Source organism: Neodiprion fabricii, chromosome 3, assembly GCF_021155785.1.
Source record: "Neodiprion fabricii isolate iyNeoFabr1 chromosome 3, iyNeoFabr1.1, whole genome shotgun sequence".
Classification (NCBI taxonomy): domain Eukaryota; kingdom Metazoa; phylum Arthropoda; class Insecta; order Hymenoptera; family Diprionidae; genus Neodiprion; species Neodiprion fabricii.
This window is the reverse complement of record NC_060241.1, coordinates 24,023,885-24,042,105: the sequence shown is the minus strand read 5'-3', so window position 1 is coordinate 24,042,105 and position 18,221 is coordinate 24,023,885. Positions and strand designations below refer to the sequence as shown.

The 18,221-nt window shown below is 40.1% G+C and overlaps 1 protein-coding gene across 7 annotated transcripts; it reads left to right on the top strand.

The window, feature by feature from the left end:
- The first annotated feature begins 1,303 nt into the window (after positions 1-1,303).
- Positions 1,304-15,039, top strand: LOC124177919 (phospholipase B1, membrane-associated-like). 7 transcript variants are annotated; one of them, XM_046560876.1, is made up of 9 exons: positions 1,304-1,497; positions 4,079-4,733; positions 6,544-6,647; positions 7,985-8,189; positions 8,613-8,789; positions 9,186-9,345; positions 11,559-11,718; positions 12,082-12,233; positions 14,277-15,039. In XM_046560876.1, the coding sequence occupies exons 2-9, from the start codon at positions 4,626-4,628 to the stop codon at positions 14,453-14,455; spliced, it is 1,245 nt and encodes a 414-aa protein (XP_046416832.1). In that variant the 5' UTR covers positions 1,304-1,497; positions 4,079-4,625; the 3' UTR covers positions 14,456-15,039. The 7 variants fall into 7 exon arrangements, with proteins under 7 accessions (XP_046416832.1, XP_046416827.1, XP_046416829.1 ...); XM_046560871.1 differs by having other exon boundaries at positions 3,989-4,733; XM_046560873.1 differs by having other exon boundaries at positions 3,986-4,733.
- Positions 15,040-18,221: the final 3,182 nt, after the last annotated feature.

The window sequence follows — 18,221 nt, the reverse complement described above, 5'->3', positions numbered from 1 at the left end:
CTGATAAGATACTTTGTGCGAGCTGTAATAAGATGTTTGAATTGTCGAGCGTCAAATAATTTAACGGTTGTTTATTTATTAGTGTAGATTTAGACCACCTGAGATGGTCGGAAACGGAATTTTCGATCGATCGTAATTTCGTCTGTATTGTACAGTTGAAACAAAAGTATTAAATAACACGTGGCACAAAGGGCGACACTGCAGTCGCCTCGTGGATCGTTGACGCAGTAAGCGTTGTGCGTATATTTTTTATAGCAATAAACGAGAGAAGTAAATTTGAGACGGAGTTTTATGGGGGAAAAGAGAATTCGTACCTATTATGTATATAATCCCATCAGCGTGTGAATTAATTAAAAGTATCACGCACGTTACATATAAACAGAATATACTTACAGAAATCTATAGATTAGTCGGTAAACCGGTTATTTTCGAAATTTGCGCATGCAGGCCGGAGACCGGCGACAGAAGGGAGGAAGTGAAAGGAGGGAGATCGGAGGGGCTTCGATGTTCAAATGTAAATTGCTCAACCGAAAGAATCTCGAATGCACGTAGAATTATTTAAACTTATTTGTTCGTTTTCGTTTTTTCTCTTCGTCGATCGCGGAGTCATTACTCGGTGTATAAATAGTACAAAAATGAAATAAAAATCAACGACGGTCTTTCTTATCGCGTGATAAAACACCGGAATTACGACCTCTTGCCGAAGTTACCATATTTCCAACTGATTTTCACCTCTCTCCGACGAGCATTACGTACACTATAGATGATCCCAATGGGAAGCGCGATCGAAAATAATTAATTCCGACCACCGTAACGCATTTCTGGCCAAAACACGAAAGCACATTGAAATTTGAATAGACATGCACAAACACACACGCACGCACTCCCTCTTTTTTTCTCTCTCTCTCTCTCTCTCTCTCTCGCTGCGATTCATCTTGCCGTGTGCAATTAACACGCGACTATGAGCCACAGACTCGGATTATTTTGCGCGAGTATGGGAACCGACCGTCATCGACGCAGCGAATTATCTCGCCGATTTTGAGCAGCTACGTCACGAGATTCGGTGCCGGCCTGGAGGAAGGTGTAATGCGTTAGTGGTCGGCCATGATCTCGCCGTTGCAGCATCCGACCGGCGCATTTGACGCGACGGCGACTCGTGTATGTGCATTCGGCACTCTTGTTCGACATATCGCACGTCTCGCTGTGTGAGAGCATGCGACACGGCATGAGGTGGGGGTCAGAAGTATCGCAAGCACGTTGCCTCCTCTGCTCACGTCAGCTGTCCCATTCATGTATCGGATATTACCCGGGAAGCACAGTAACAGCGATTTTTTCCATACTTGCCGTTTGTTCTTGCGCGGTGAATTGAGTTTCCGCATCGAATGCGGTCCGTGCACCGAGTGCAGTGCGACACAGTTTCGGAGTGGTGATTTCAATGTGCGAACCAATTACCGGTTCGTACACTCGACGCAGTAATAATAAACATGATATTGCGAGGTGATTCGTTTTGCAGACGGTTTAATCTTTTTATTCACAGTTTGTGTAATTCTGTTACTCGCATGCTCGATCCTTTTCGACCTAATATCTGCTATTCAACGATTTACAACGAATAACTCGTCAATTACTTCGATTTCCCCGCCTCTTTACGGTTTCGATACTTCAACTCGCACAATTTTGGGCTAACTGACCTGCTGAATCTAAATAGGAATTCGCAACGTATCCCTGGTTGGTTTTTCACGTCAATTTCATTCAGTGGAACAAAATTTTAAAAAAATAAATAAAAAAAACAACTCGGCCGCGACGCTGTATCCGTTTTGACAACGTGAGTCGTTTCACGAAGTAGAATAAAGATTTTTAAGAAAATTACATAGCGTAACACTTCGCGCTGTAACGCGGCTTTAGGGAAAAAGTTCTTTACTTCCAAAGTTTAATCTCGATTCTCAGAATTGATTCGAATTTCGATACATTCAGGCTCTATATTCCGGGTTAACTTCGCGATGCTTCCATAAGAACTGCGCACACACCTAAACCTACCAATTCTTATGAATAATTCTCTTGCAGATTCCGAAGTTTGCATAATCATCGGGTGCCGCGTGCTTAAGTGACTGCACACGCGCATGTACTCGTGTGTAACAGGCATTGACTGTTGGTTATTCGCTTTAATCGCAAAGCACCCGGTTCTATCCCCGGACAGTTCCATTGGCCCGTAGGGTTCGAACTTAGACCCCAGCGAAAGTAATATCCAGGAAACGTAGGTTGTGCGACACGATGCAGGCACGCTTGTGTTTGCGTTCGCATGTGTGCGTGCGAATTTGCAATTGAGGAAGCTACTTCCCATATATTCGCCCCTTTAATTTACGTATACTATTTTTCTCCGTCCTTATCTACGATCCCGCTCTATCTATCTCTTTCTCTCTCGCTCTCCGAAGAAGCATTCCTCCAAATCATTTACTCAATCTACACACGCAAACACACACGCGCATCTCGCTAGCTGGTTCCGCACGTCTAATTATCATTATATCTTGTTGCGTTGTTGTAAATTATTGGCTGATTAGTTAGTTAAATTAGATTGAAATTACGGTACTATCGCTGCCGGCTTTACGGACTGAGTGAATCTTAATACCAATGGATGTTTTAATGTAACGTTGATGGATAAATTTCGGACTGTCGTCAGCTCAGGATGTTGAAATCGGTGAACGCGTGAAATTTTAACTTTTCTTATCGTAAGTTCATACCCACGCAACATCTTGACCCGTGTTGCGTACGAGATGGAAATAATTTTTCATTCTTCAGTGTAGGGAATTAATTAATGTTTCGGAAGTCTCTCAACGCGAATCTATTTGAAAAAATTTATATTTATCTTTGCATTGCCGTCGGGTTATCTGAACTTGGAGTGATCCTTCGATAAGATAAACTAATTGGTATAAAAATAAATACACTGCCAATTTGTGGCGTTCGGAATTTGCGGTCGAAAAATTTTAGCCGAAATCGTTTCTGAATTATCTCATGTCCGATGCTTGAATGAGAGATAAATCACTGTAAGGACCTTTCGTTTCGGGTGAAAATTCATACGGTCGAAGAATCTGAGGCGAAGGGAATGCGAATCGATTTGACCGAGCGATTGAAATTAACGCTATAATAGTTTTGAAACATTTTGATTATCGGCAGTTTCTCAGCTTTACGATGCTAGTGGTATTATTGAGGTCAATCCTCTAACTCGAAACCGATGAATATTAGCGGTTACTCAATAACGCAGAGAGAAAAGGATCCAACGTTAGCAGTTGTCGTAGATGTACGAGTGAAGTTTAACTTTTAACATTTTTCGACGCGTTTCTACCCCAGAAGTCACGCAAATGCAAATAATTCGATTGGGGTCAATTTCGTAACGTCTCTTCGGGTAAAAGTTGTTAGCGGTAACCGCGAATAAATATCTAATCCTGGATATTTCTGCAAAAATATAATGAATCCCGTTACGTGACGAACATGTGCACGAATTTAGAAAGCACGAGATAATATTCAGGTTAATTTAGGTGTACAGACTTAATTCGGACGTTTCGTTAAAAATGCAGATTTTCGTCTCACACGCGTTTCCTCGTCATAAATATTATAAGTAATACACGTAACGCCTACCTTTTCAAAGTTGCATAACTTTTGGATCGACCTTGACGTAATCGGTTCACATTTCAAGCGAAACTAAATCAGATTACATTTCCTACACTGTATTGTTTTACTCATTGGTTTCACCGGTTACCAAATAACAATGAACAAATTATGTCATCTTCCATGATTCTTTTGCTCTATTATAGGTATATATTGTGCTAGAATTGCAGACTAAAATTTCAATACTAAAAAAGTATTTTATACGAACAAAAAATTTAACCCCAGTTGTAACAATTCTTTGGGTGAAATACCTGACGTGGAAGAAATTGGCTGGTTTCCACGCAGTGTTCGAATATCGCGGTGTGTGGTAACAGATTAATCATAGCAGATCTTCCGTCGAGTGGTGGTGAAGGTTCTAGTGGTACGTGATTGTGAATATATTTTCCCGTTTATATACGAAACTTAAACGGACGCGAAGAGCTGGCGGATATAAAAAAGTACGGGATAAGTTGTGCAATGAAACTCCTGACTCTTCCACAAAATTGTTCGAAACGAATCACGTGTACTTTCTAGTTGAAATTAATTTTGGTCCGATGGCCATAACCCGGGACTGGTTTAGAGTCATGGAAATTTAACGACACGGACTTGCCTCCGTGTGAAACAAAAGAAAGGAAAAAAGTTAAGAAAAGGAAACAATTCAATACAGACCAGATAAAACGGTTTATAGCTGAAACCGAAATCGACTCGTCAAAGTTTTGGAATACCAGTGCGACGCTGAAAATAAATCATTCAGGCTGCGGAGGTGTACGAAAGTAAATAACAATAAATAACAGCAACAATAATGATAATAACCACAAACTAATGGCGTATATTTGTCGGTAAAATGTTGAGTGATCGAGTGTCAATGCCGCACGGACAATTGACGATCCACCCTTAAGTGCTAATGGTAATAAATAAACCAATGCCAAATAAACTGCTTGAAAGAAAAGACGCGATTGCAATTTGAATATTAAATTCAAAGAAAAATGAGATTTCAAGGTGTCGACTTAGTGGTTGCAGTGCTGCTAATATTGCCGGCAATAAATGCGGCAACTTTTCGAGATATGATACTACAGTTATTTAAAACAGTAAGGGTGAGTACAAAGTATATGTTATACATTGTATATACGTGTGTGTAAGCGGAGTAAAAATTTTCCAATTGCTCAACGATTCGGGTACATGCATAATGTTGTCTAGGTAGGTATGCATATAATATATAGCTGGCGATGAATTATACAGGAATACGTAACGAGTGAGAGATATTTCGCGCCAAATTTGTAACACTCGCGTTACACATTCCGCCCTGACACGGATGTTTTAACGAGTGACTACGAAATTAGAAGGAAGAGTGTAACGTCATATTTTATCGTCGCGTGCGCGGTTGGCCAATAATTCCAGGTACACGGTTCGTGTCAATGGTGCACAGCGATAAAGCGACAGGCAGTTGAATAGTCACACGAGAAAAAAAAAAGAAAAAGGTACATAACCGCATCTTCCTGACGAAATGCGTAAAACTGGTTTAAGCAGTATCGCTTCACGAATTCCCATTTCATACAAGTCACATAAATATCGCAATTACAACCGTCGCGTCGCGGGTACAAGGCTAATGCGCGTGGCCCGTAATTTTGGCTCCGTGATTATCAATTAGGAAAGTTGAAAATAAATTAGCATGCGCAAAGGTGGAATACGTCTAATATACCCACACCGGTCTGTCAAATTTTGATGAAATATTTATGAAGCACGTGATATTGCGCGCGAGGATGTAATATAGGAGGAATCGCCAAGTGAGAAAGGTCCGCGTTATATTTTCACTCGGCATACCGACGTGTAATAATTACGTGCAAATTCTGCGCGTGTGCAGCCTCCTTCGTCGCGTCGCGATGCACGCGGAACCGGTACCTGCATCAAACATCCTCGAAGTCCCTCGACTCGGGCGAAACTGTGCTCAGAAAATCATCGTCGATTGTGGTTATTACAAATTAGCAAACGATAAGTAGCGAAACCCATGCGCGCAGGCACGAGTGAAATTCGCACCTGTATGCGCCTGCATTGTCTCGGAAAATTGTAAAAGCTCAGTGTACCCCTCATGATTATTCATTCGCGCAAGTGCGACGTGTGTCACGTACCCACTGGCACTAATTGTAAGTCGCGATGGTCAACCGCACGTATAACCAGGTATTGTACGCATGAGTGCAGAGTTCGATTCAGCACACGTCGTGCCTCTTGCTTTCTTCAATTTGCATCCCTCCCTCCCTCCCTCCGTCCGCGACTCGATTACAACCTCCGACGGCGAACGATAATCGATATTATCCATCGAACGATTTTCTTATTCATTAATTGTCGCGTCGCCGGCTCCGGATGTCCGCCGCGCGGGAATTGTGTAAGCTCAATGCGGTAAGCACGCGATTCTTTCTCTGCTTTCATCGCGCTCTCTCGATGCACCCGCAGACGTGCACCTCGGCAAGTTCCTAAGCGCTATTTCCACGTCGGCAAAGTTGTCATACCGTCGCGACGTCGTACGTTATACGTATCCTCTTCGGCCTTTCTCTCGATTTATAAATGCGAAGCACATCTCTCGCGTTCTTTTCCTCAACGTAACACCGTCGCACCGGCCGCGAATTAATGCCGGTTTCGTACAGGATGGAAACGAGGCAGGTGAATTTCGTGCAACGTCGTTATAATATAATGTTATATTATACACCCTAGAATCCGGGAGATCCGTATTTGGCACACACGAAAATCGGCGGTTAATATAATAGAAAGCTGGCCGAATAACTGCAGACACACAAAAACTTGTCGATGCGGGCATTGCGATTTACAGTTTACGATGCAATTTATACCTCGTATCTCCCGAAATCATCACCGCCCATTGAATTGTTCATTTTCATTACATTCTCATTTCAGGACAGTGAGATTAGTATAGTTTATCCAGACATCAGCGACGGAGTGAGGAGGCAACCGAGGTTCGCCAAGCAAATACCATTTCCATGCGACGTCAGAGGAGGCAGGTACTGTATTAAGAAACCTTTGTCCATACCCGTGAGTGTTTTTATTTATCGATTTCGTTTTTTGTACCAATGAAAAGGAATAAGGTAAAATGAGATTCTGAATCGATGCTAATATCTGTATCGATAATTTGTTTACGATGAGTTCAAAGAGGTTTTGGGGTTACGATTATCTGCACGATGTGAAAAGAGAAAATAATAATAGTATCGGTGAACCGGTTATCTCCTTAGTTTTCTGGTATCGAGAGGTATGTCCTGTTTTACACGTCATGAACCGTATATATCGCCGTGCTAATTATACACCGTCGATCTTTGAAATATGATAGCAGAAAAGCTGTAGGCCGTATAGCTTGCGGCGTGAAACGGTCTAATTGCACCTTCTGGATGCCCTAGTTCTGTACATAGTCTCATATTTTTCCATTCGACAGGTCGTCTCGGACAGATCACGCATATATTGTACGCAAATAACGCTCCTAATGGTTAAGAATTATTTTATTTTTCAAAATTAAGCCCGAGTCGCGTAGTGTTCATGTCTGTATACAGTACCGAAACATTATCCAACAATTTCGAATTCCTCAACAATTAACCAGAATTTGTAGAAAAAAAAAAAAATAAGTCATTTTAATATTTACAATTTGTTTCGTACACATAAATGACTAGTATTAATCTCTGAAAAATACCGTCATTTCCATGTGTCGACTAACTTTCTTTCTTTCTGTCATTTTTTTTTTCTTTTTTTTTAGAGTTGCATCCATTTTTCATGACTTTTTTTCACTCGACACTATCGTTGGAAACATTTTCAAAAACTGAAAATCTGCCGGGCAAAACTTTCTACAGCAGCTAATAAACAGAAAACGGTTCACCTCATCAGATAAACTAATTGAGGACATGCATGCACGCATACTTGTTTACGTATGATACGTATATCGGAGTCACAGTACGAAAAGTAAAAAGAAAGGCATGCGGTGTAAGAAAAAATAAAAATAAAAATCGAACGAACAGTAAGCGTTTTCCAACCATTATCAGTGAATCTCCAAAACAGGTTCTGCAGTTGAACGAACAATGAGGCATATATTACTCATTCGTACGGAGGAAGAAAATAATTTTTCAGCAATAATTTATGCTGTATGTATCTATCGGTCGTATCAAAAATATTGTTTACTAATTTTGTACCAATAATATAGCATCAGCAAATAGCAATAAGCTTTTGTAAAATGTACGATATATGTATTGCCAATTACATTTTTTTTTTTTTTTTGTCGTTGGCTCAACCCGTTCGAAAAAACCGTTGATCGATCCACTTCTACCGGGATTAAAGAAGGCTTCTCATTTCAATTCAGATCAGCCTCGAGACCTGACAGCGTTCATCGTCTGCGGCCTGGTGACATTGACGTGGTCGGCGCCCTGGGCGACTCTCTGGTGGCGGCGAATGGTGCCATGGAGGAATATGCACTTGGGACCTTCATCGAGGCGAGAGGGGTCAGCTGGTGCGCAGGGGGTCAGGGTGACTGGAGGCAGTTCCTAACGTTGCCGAACATAATGAAGGTGAGAATTTGAGATCGACGACCGATTATTCGATCAGATCGATTCATTTCCACGCGCGTGATGAAACGCCCGCGTCGATGCCGAAGGTCGCGGATGGAACCAGGATTCCGTTCTTCCGGATTTTTATTCTCAGGTAATGATACCTGGTCGAGGTTCGTATCTTTGTAGGGTAAGTCGGCGTCTCGGAAAAAATCGGTACGAAGATGTGTGTAATCGGATCTGTTGAATGAATTAGCTCACTCGGAGCCAACCTGCCTAGGAATCGACCCACACGTTGCCGAATGAAAGTTGTTTTTATGCTCCATTTCGTCGTGCACGGCTATAATATATACATATATACCTATATATATACATAATTGTATAATGCCGAATGGTTTCTGCTGTTCCTTGCTGTTTAAATTACTTACGCGTCTTTATTTTCAGGAGTTTAATCCAAATTTGACTGGCTACTCAACGGGGAACGGAGAATTTATATCGAAGCAAGCCAAGCTCAACGTAGCATTTCCCGTCGCAGCTACGGAGGACGCTCTTCATCAGGCCAGAATCCTTGTACGGAGGATCAAAAATGACCCTACCATCGACATGAAGAGAGACTGGAAGGTGTGTAACAAAACTTGTGCTTCTCCTCCTGCAGACGATAATCATTTATAGTTTTGCCCCGTTGCAAGAGGTACGAGACCAAAAGCTAGACCGATGATCGTTTGCTCCGAAATCCATGAATAACAAACAAGCAGCAAGTGCGAAATCACGATCCTTCGGTGCAAATTGGTGTAAAAATAAATATGCTACGAACTATCGTACGAGTGGTCAAATATTTATACACCGATCTCTTTCGGAATATAAATGATCCACGGCACCGTCGAACGCTGCAAGGCACGCGTCATTACATATCTTTGTAAACAATTTTCGTCTGTAAATATTACAAGACGCTATAATACGTTACACTATACGCAAGGCGGATGAAGTAACGAGAAATAAAATTAACGATCCTTTCAGCTCGTCACAATTTTCTTTGGTGCCAACGACATATGTTCCGCCCAGTGTTACAAGCCGGAGCAATTCTCGCCCTCCCGACATGCTCTGCATTTGCGCCGCACGTTGGACTACCTGAGGGCCACCTTGCCGCGGACTCTTGTCAACGTCGTTCCGGTATTAGGTAAACGCATCGAGAGTACCTACGTTAAAAATCTTTGCATAATCCACCTCAGGTTTTTTACTTGCGGTGAGTTAATTGAGGGTCGGAAGTTTTTTTCCTTCATTTTCGTTAATACAAGGAGAGAAAGAGAGAGAGAGAGAGCAAAAAAAGAGGCATTGGAATAACCCGTCCGCATACGCAATGACGTTGCTGGGTCAGTAAGATGTATGATTTGATTTTTAAAATTATTCTAATTATTTTATATATTAATTATGCATACCGGCGAACGGTTTCTGATGAATTACAGCATGTATAATATGCTAGACGAAGTCCGCATCAGAGAGAAAGGAAGAGAGAAAGAGAAAGAGAAAGAAAACGTACATCTGGTTGTCGCTGGTTGTCTACGTAGTCGAAAGCTAACTTTCCTCCAGCTAGTACCAAAACGCGTCTCGATGTTCGCAGTGAATTATGAAAAACGCAACGCGAAGAGAGAACTGAGTCGTTTGGTTGGTCGAAAGAGAAAAAATTTATTTTCACAATTTTTCAAAAACTATCGGAGTGTGAAGATTTCCAAATTTTCGAAATTTTTACGTGGAAGATTATCCCTCTCACTATTTTTTATTCGTGAAATTAATACGCAGATTTTTATACTTTCTTCGTGAAGTATGATTTGCAAAAATACTCCCAGTTAATATTTTGAATTAGTTCGGTGGTCACTTTAATAGTTATTACCATTCTTTGGAATGAAATTATTCGAGTGTTTTTGAATCGAATGGTGTTTGGGTTGAAGCCAAGGCCTTAAAAGATGTAGGAAAAAATCAACCTTTCGAATGCCCGTTTACTGTACATAATGGATCGAGGTATAACTGTAAAGCGGTCCATGCGAGACTGAAGTTAAAACTCGTCTTAACCAACGTTGAAAAACCTGCTTTATATCCATAAATGAGAAAAAAAAAAATTAAGAAACTACACACTCGTCCGAAAGACTTTTTCTACGCCACTAATGGTGTTTCGAATAGTTTTTGTATAACACGTATCTTTTTTCTTACACGTCTTTCAGACAAATTAAGGAGGCAATAAAATTTGTCTGGGATCTCGTAATTAAAATACGAAAATCATTGCTTGTAAGCTGAGGGCACTTTGCGAATTGATATAGCCATTGAAAAAAGGAGAGTTTTCAAACTTGTAAGAAATTAGGAAAAGTAAATTGGTACTTTACTTCGAAACAGGTTTTTCAATATTTTGAAGAAAAAGTTGTGCCACCTATGGTCGCGCAACTGATATTATTTGGAAAACCGCCTGTATTTAAATACGATACTTCGAAATAGTTTGATTGAATTTATCTGAATATAATCTGAACGACTCCCCAGATTTCACTCTGAATGGATTAATGGAATTCCTCCGGCGGTATCTATGAGATCTGAATAATCTAGGATAGTGTGCTTGGCCACGAGAGTTTATGGATTCAAGTATATATGGGGAATTCCATGCGAATCCAACCAACGTTGGCACCCCTCTCATTTTTGATTTTGTTCAAAAGATTTTCTGCAATTATCCCAATCCTGAAACAGTACCCTGAATTTTGTTAAGTTTTTTATTCAACTGGTCAGGTATCTATAAATATTGAGAGTGATTTTGAATTAGACTTTTTTTAAAATTCTCGAGGGATTCTCATGGACTGTATTTTCTATTCCAAACATTTCAAGACCGAGTCCATGATGAGCCAATATTTTCCCATTTTTTTTTCATCACTTTTGATTTTTCTCGTAAACTAAGACATTGTTTGAATGGTTTAAATATTCCCGAAAAATTCTCAAAACTTCTATTTTTCAATTAGAACATTTCTAGACCGGTTCCATTATGGAGTGATTTTTGCCTATTCTTTTTATTTTTTTACACATTCACAGTTCTTTTTTTTTTCAACTTCGCAATGAAACCGGTTTAGAAATGTTCCACATTAGTGAAAAATAGAAGTTTTAAGAATTTTAAAACAGGTCTTTATCACAATTACTTTAAATATTTCTAAACAATTGAGCAGTTGAATAAAAAATGTGAAAAAAATCCAGGGCACTGTTTCAGAGTTGGATCAATTGCAAACATTTTTTTAAATAAAGTCGGAAATGGTGAGAGTCAGGCGTTGGTCCGATCCGCATGGAATTCCCCATATATATAGAGAGAGTTATCTTCACCACGTGGAATTTGATTTTTAATTCATTTTCGTTGTCTCTGTGCAGATGTCACCGTGTCCATAAGAGTCCCAACAAGTACAATGTGCAACCTATTGCACCCGCTGTACTGCGCCTGCATGCACGAAGGAAACGAACCGGACATTACCGGGTCTGTCATGTCCCGGCAGTATCAGCAGGCGGCGGAATCTTTGGTGCTATCTGGAAGGTAATCCGATGTGAGCTTTAACGAGGAAGCGCAGAGAGAAGACTGTGGCGTAACGGTTTTAAAGTCACTGGTATTCTGACCTCACAACTATTCCGGCCTTTTCACGACGAACAGCTCTGAACGCATAATAGTTATATATACACGCCTAAAAATACAATGCAGGCTTATTATAGTCGGAGCTTTTAGAAACCGAGAAGCTGAATTTCGGCTTCTGGATATTTTTAGAAATTACGTAATTTCAAAATTTTCAATATAATGCCATTTTTGCGCTTGGAAAGACAGGAAAAAAAGCAAGTGAATTAATGGCTCGGGTGACTATCGCTCACCAGCTATGACGCTAATGTCGAGGACACTTGTTTACAGATACGACACGACGCAGGATTTTACAGTCGTGTATCAGCCATTCACGGAACTGTTCAACGCGCCAAACTCGAATCCTAGGAATTCGGAGGTCCTCGATCAGACTCTAGTCACTTACGACTGTTTTCATTTCAGTCAAAAGGGCCACGCCCTCGGTAAGTAATTGGCTCAAGTATTCCGAACTATATTCATAAATCAAAAGTTCTAAAGCGAAATAGGTAAGAGGTATGGAAAAAAAATTTCAGCGATGAGAAATTTAAGTTTTTGATTGAAAGAAAAAGAGGATAAGTAAATTTCAAATTTCTGCGATTGATAAGATAATGCCGTGTACGGTATCATTGGAACATCTAATGACGTCTTTCTGTGAAAGGTCAATTCAGTTCCTTGAAAAATTGTCAGTGAAGTTTCGTAACGAGGAAACTCTCCTTGATCAGCTTATACGAGTGCTTTGTGAAATAATATACTCGCGGAGAAGATTTGTCTCACAGTGTGATATTGGTTGTATCAGCCTCTAGGATAGTCTGTGTTTTAGAAACGAACCATACCAAGGTTAGCTACAGTAGCATAGAAGTTTTTCGACGATCAGAAGTATCATCGCAAGCTCAGAATACCGTCGGTAAAGAAGGAATCGGGATTTTATGCGTAAATTGGTGTTTTTGCACTAACTAGAGTTCAAATTAAATATAACAACAGACTTATACAATTAAACGACACCAATTGTGCCTATCGAGATAAGCTTCGGAGTGTAAAAACACGGATAGATGGCTATAAACTGAAGATTCGATAGATGGTAACTAATATACAATAAGCATTTCTATTCTGTGACGGTGTGCAACCGCTCGATAAGACTGAACGACGTATAGTGTAGTGCCTGTTAAAAGGCGTATCCAATGACCGACAAAAATTCGTCGAGAATCTAGTCGAGGAATTTCAATGCTATCGTTTCTGCTTGTGAATGATACTGAATTTACTACGCCATTTGATATGCAAAACCTTGAAATGATTTACGAGTCATGCCAATGTGCACAGAAAGTGGAACTCTTACTTTTCTCATAAATCGTTTCGAAGACTTGAAAACATGCAAATTGGACCGGGGTCATCACTGTATCTTCTGATAAATAAATGAGGGCAAATACTGACAGGTTGTATTTGGACAGTATCTACTCACTTTGCAGCTGCGGACTCGTTGAGTATATGTATACAGCTGAAGTCTAAAAACTCTGAGCAAAGTGTGACACTCATGAAAGCATCCGATTGTTACGTTGCATTAGTTGACGTAAGCTTGACCTGATTTAAAATGTTGAACTTGTTACTTTTTACACTTTTTCACGACACGTAGATTGGCAGGAACTTCAGCATTTCGACTTGATAACGGGGGATATAAACGAGCCAACTAGCGAATTGAGCTTAATTTTGAGATTGTCGGAAGTGATGACGTTATGTTATGAGTGGGAACGAGTCATTGCAGAAAAGGGGCAAAGTCACTTATAGGCAGTTTTTCGTTACTTGAGAAAAAAATGTAACCGTTATACTTAGATTTTGTGGTTATATATTACCGAAAAAATGTATAATTTACATTAGAAAATCAATTGATGCCTGAGATGTGTTTAAACCAAAGTATGTTTTGTGAAAAAATTCGGAATATTGCTTGATTTCAGACAAATTCTGGTACAAAGAAAGATTTTCGCGAGATAGTGGTCATGGAAAGCGTTTTTTCAGAACACAAATCCTAGCTTCAATCGAATTTACGAACTGCGGTTGTCCATTTGAAAATAAATTTAGTGGAAATTGACTGCGGCAAGTGAGTCTCTTCCTGTGATAACATGTAATTGGTACATCTATTACACAATTTCAAGTTATGACATTGTACATACTTTTGGTTCGTGGAAAAGTCGTCAGAACGCGATTTGCGAGAACCGCGACATGCGAGAAACGATATCACAAACCTGCAACATTTGTTGCAATCTGCTTCCACTGATTGTGGGAATCAGCGTGTGTAAAAGAGCGAATCAAGTCAGCCGATAAGCTGAAGCTTTGTCACGAGGAAACTGTAGACCGAAAAACCGCAGCGGTCTTGAATGAGAAAGAGATAAGGTTATAATTGAAGATATATAGAAAGAATAAGAAATTATGTTAGCAAGGATTGAGAATGAGAAGAGAGAGCGGAGAACGCATGTAATGATATTATTAATTTCCAGGAGGAAATCTACTGTGGAACAACTTACTGGAACCTGTCGGCAATAAAACTGATAATGGAAAGCCGAGAATCATGGAGAGGCTGGTGTGCCCATCGGCGAGGACTCCGTACATATTTACGAACGTTAATTCGAGATATTATTACGAGACTGGAAACCAAGAAGGAATCTCACCAAGATAGCGCGTCAAAAAATAGCACAATTAGTCAATTAATTCACTTGCTGAGAACCTCAGTTCTTTCTCTGATGATCGATTTATCCAGAGTTTTGTATTATTGTAAATATTTTTCTACAAACTAAACCGTGTACAGTTGTCAAACGCTCCTCGCGGAGGTTTAATATTTAAGCCTTTGAATGCGTTAGATTAGTTTGAGTTACGATTTCATAGAGAACTATTTCAATTTTCTTCAACGCAGAAATTATCTTGGCAGCGATATGATTTTATATTAAAAATCATGAGGTCAAATTAAGTTATATAAATGTATTTACCGTTCATTCTACGGGGATGAATATTATTTACTTACGTTTCCACGTATAACTCATAGTAATTGATGTTGAATGAACATTGAAATACCAATTGCTCAAGTTATCAAATCTTTTGATGTTATATCGTATTTTTTGCAATCACTTCAACGTGCATATACGTGACAACATGAAGGTCCTCTTCGAGAAACATCGCAAAAATTTGTAAATATGTGAGGTGTCCAAGAACCTACGAATTGACAAATGATTTTAGAGAAACGTAAAAATAAACGGCCTTTCAGAATTTTGTCCAATTTCTGTCTCCCAAATTTAGTGCATTGAACTGTTTGAAATTTTTTCAATTGAAATGAAGAGCTTACAGCGACCTGAGTTTTTACCTAATTGCCAGTAAAAATGATGGGTACAGTTTACTTCTATTAAAATTCGTTCGTCATGACGATCCCTTGAAACGAATTTTGGTAAAATTCGCATTCTCACGCATACAGTTGCATTATCTTGATTAATCTGCCAAACCTGTAGGACACTTTGATGACTACTAATTACATTATACAATCCAGGTTGTAAATATTCTTTTTTGAAGGTTTAATTGTAGACCCGAAAAAATTGCAAAACAGGTATTAATTACGTTATGCAACTTTGTCAGACGATTTATCGAAATGCAGATACCAGTATTATGAACATGCGGTGCCAGTAAAAACGCAGAAATTGTAGTTAAAAGAACGATTATATACGTATACCTATCCTAAAATAGAGGCTTCATAGGTAATTTTACAGGATCGTGATATTGATCGCGGATCGCACAAATGTACAAATGCATCACGAAAAATGTAGATTTATATTTTTAGGGCCAAAATGACAGAGGTATAAACACCTGAAATTGATATTCCAAGCAAAAGTGAAAAAACAAGTCTCCCCAGGATCGTAAATCCTGATTCAAGGACTTCAGTGATTTACAGACAACACTGCAAGTCTAATTGCAGGCGTAACTTTGCTTTTAAGTACATCTGCATATGCGCAAAAAGCACGAAACACATCGCGATAGGTATGCAGTGAAAAAGTAGTTATCCGGCTGCTGGCTGCCAAGATCATGTATCGCACGCGAAGCGAACCTCAAACGAACTTGAACCGGCAAGAAAAACCAAGTAATACATGACCATGTGAAGCGATAAATTTGAAATTGAACGTGACTCCGTAAGCGTCCGCTCATAAAGTATTATGCAAGAAATATACGAATCGCTGTAGTTGTTGACACGAAGTCATTGCGATGCCCGCTGATAGAAACAGCTCATTAGTTGAGTTTAGAAATGCTCGTGCTAGCGATCACATTAGCAAACATCTTATCACCATGGTGACGTAAGAATCATCTTATCATAGCGGTTGTTAGTGACAGACCTCACCGCCGTGTCCTGCATGTACCAAAATTTCCTTTTGTACTAGCAACAGGTCTCACATTCACCCTTCTCGATGGACTCAAACCAATAATAGTGGGTTCGGGGTCGATTTATCGATTAATTAATAATATGGCCACCAGATATGAAACTGCACTTCAGGGTTTATTGGACAAGCTTTACATTCAATCAATCAGTAATTATTCAACGCTTGTGTCAACTTGGGTAACCTTCTAACGGTTCTAATCTCACCCGAAATCATCGATCAGTACTTGTACTATTTTAACCGGGGGCTGAAAGCCGCGCCGGTTTCCCGACACCGAAACCACCCCGGGGTAGCTCAGATACCCCGGCAAGGCCAGCCCACGCGGTTACACGAATTTTGTGTGATCTGTTATTTACTTTCAAGTGTTCTTGATCCGCGGACTGTAGTAACCACGTTGGTTTCCCAACGTGTCAACCACCTAGGGTCAAACCTCACCCATGAGGCCCCGGGAAAACCAGCGCGAGAATCCCCAACCGGGTTTACCCAGTTCTGCTTTCGCATCTAATTACCCGATCACAAGTACATTAAAAACACGATCCAACGTCATTTAATAATCAAATCGATCACTATGAGCCTCGATTCGTCGAGTTGATAGCTCCACGTTCACACAGTTCACTGTATCACTCTCGCACACATAACGAGCTACAACAAGACAAGACTCACGTGTCATCCCTCCCGAATTTCGATTAATACTGATCTGGTTTTGGATTCTTCTTCATATTCTCGTCTCGCTTGCTCTCGCGAGGATTTTGGGAACTTTGGACTGTATTGCCTTGTTGACGACTCGCTGTAGTGTACGTGAGATTAGCGTACTTGGATTCATTCACACATACATCGTAATATTATAATACATTCTGCCCCTTTACTAATCTCTAGCTGATCTGTAGCGGTCGTTCACCCCCTCGCCCTACCATACATCTCTGTTATCACATATGGTTTCAAGTAATGCTCGTCCAAACTGTAGTGCTATTGTGTACACTTCTTAATTTTTTTTACACATTCTCAGGTTGAGATCGCGTTAAACATCGGAATATAACTTAACGATCACATGGGGCAATAAGGGTCTGTGGCATCGGCCGGTTACGAAGTTATAGGTCATAAAGCACCAGTTTCAGCTGTTGATTTCTGTCTATGTAAAAAAGTAAGGCCCTTATATTTTTGGCAAAAATTTTCGCGATTTTGAAAAGTGAACGATGCGCATGAGCCCAACGGATTGTTTGTACGGTGTATCTTCAGTTCTGTTTAGACCAGTGACACAAAAATTTAGAAAGCCAATTTCAAAGTGCTGCAAGCAAACGTCGAGCCGTGAGATTACCTGTTATTATATCAACCGCCAACGAAGAAGGAGCTGCATAAATGCGAAATACAAAGAGTGAAATAGTGTAACGCAATCTTTGTAAGTATAAAAATCTACCATTCAAGCCTGCAGACTTGGTGAACATAAATAACAAAACTACAAGTGAAGAATCAGGTTCGAGTCGGCGCATGATGCGTCAAAAATGTGACAAATACGCTGTTTCAATGAATCATTGCCGAATACTTGTTCACGGTAAATTTCCGTATGCTCAATTCATGGTCTATGATAATAATCGCATCATTTTTTCAGCCCGCAAGGTCGTCCCGAGAACACAAACGTTCCATGCGTGGGCCTGCATTGCGGAAGCGTGCTGTTATCCGTTAGCTAATTCCTTCCGGAGCTAAAGTAAAAATAACAGCAAGAGGTTAATGCTCCTTTCAACCCAACAAGCATAACTGCCATTACCATCGCTTTGCGTACATTATAATATGACAAGGTGTCGTTCGCAAAGTGGCTCGGGGTCTATGATACGATTACTTCATACAGCGGGTGCAAAAAAGCTTGCGGCTTTCGAAGCGAGTAAATTAAATGCCAGTACTTGACAGCACTGTAATCGACCTACACAGCTGTACTGAGAATTGTCTTCCGTAGTCTAAAACTGCACTGCGGAACAAAAAAAAATTTAATCGAGCTCCGTGAATTTCGCAACACGGAGAACAAATTCCTCTTCCAGT

What these genes read in the sequence shown, in the direction of transcription:
- LOC124177919 (XM_046560876.1), top strand. Translation starts at nt 4,626, where the DNA reads ATGAGATTTCAAGGTGTCGACTTAGTGGTTGCAGTGCTGCTAATATTG. An exon ending in CAACGTCGTTCCGGTATTAG is followed by an intron (nt 9,346 to 11,558) that starts GTAAACGCATCG and finishes GTCTCTGTGCAG; the next exon opens with ATGTCACCGTGTCCATAAGA. An exon ending in TCTTTGGTGCTATCTGGAAG is followed by an intron (nt 11,719 to 12,081) that starts GTAATCCGATGT and finishes ACTTGTTTACAG; the next exon opens with ATACGACACGACGCAGGATT.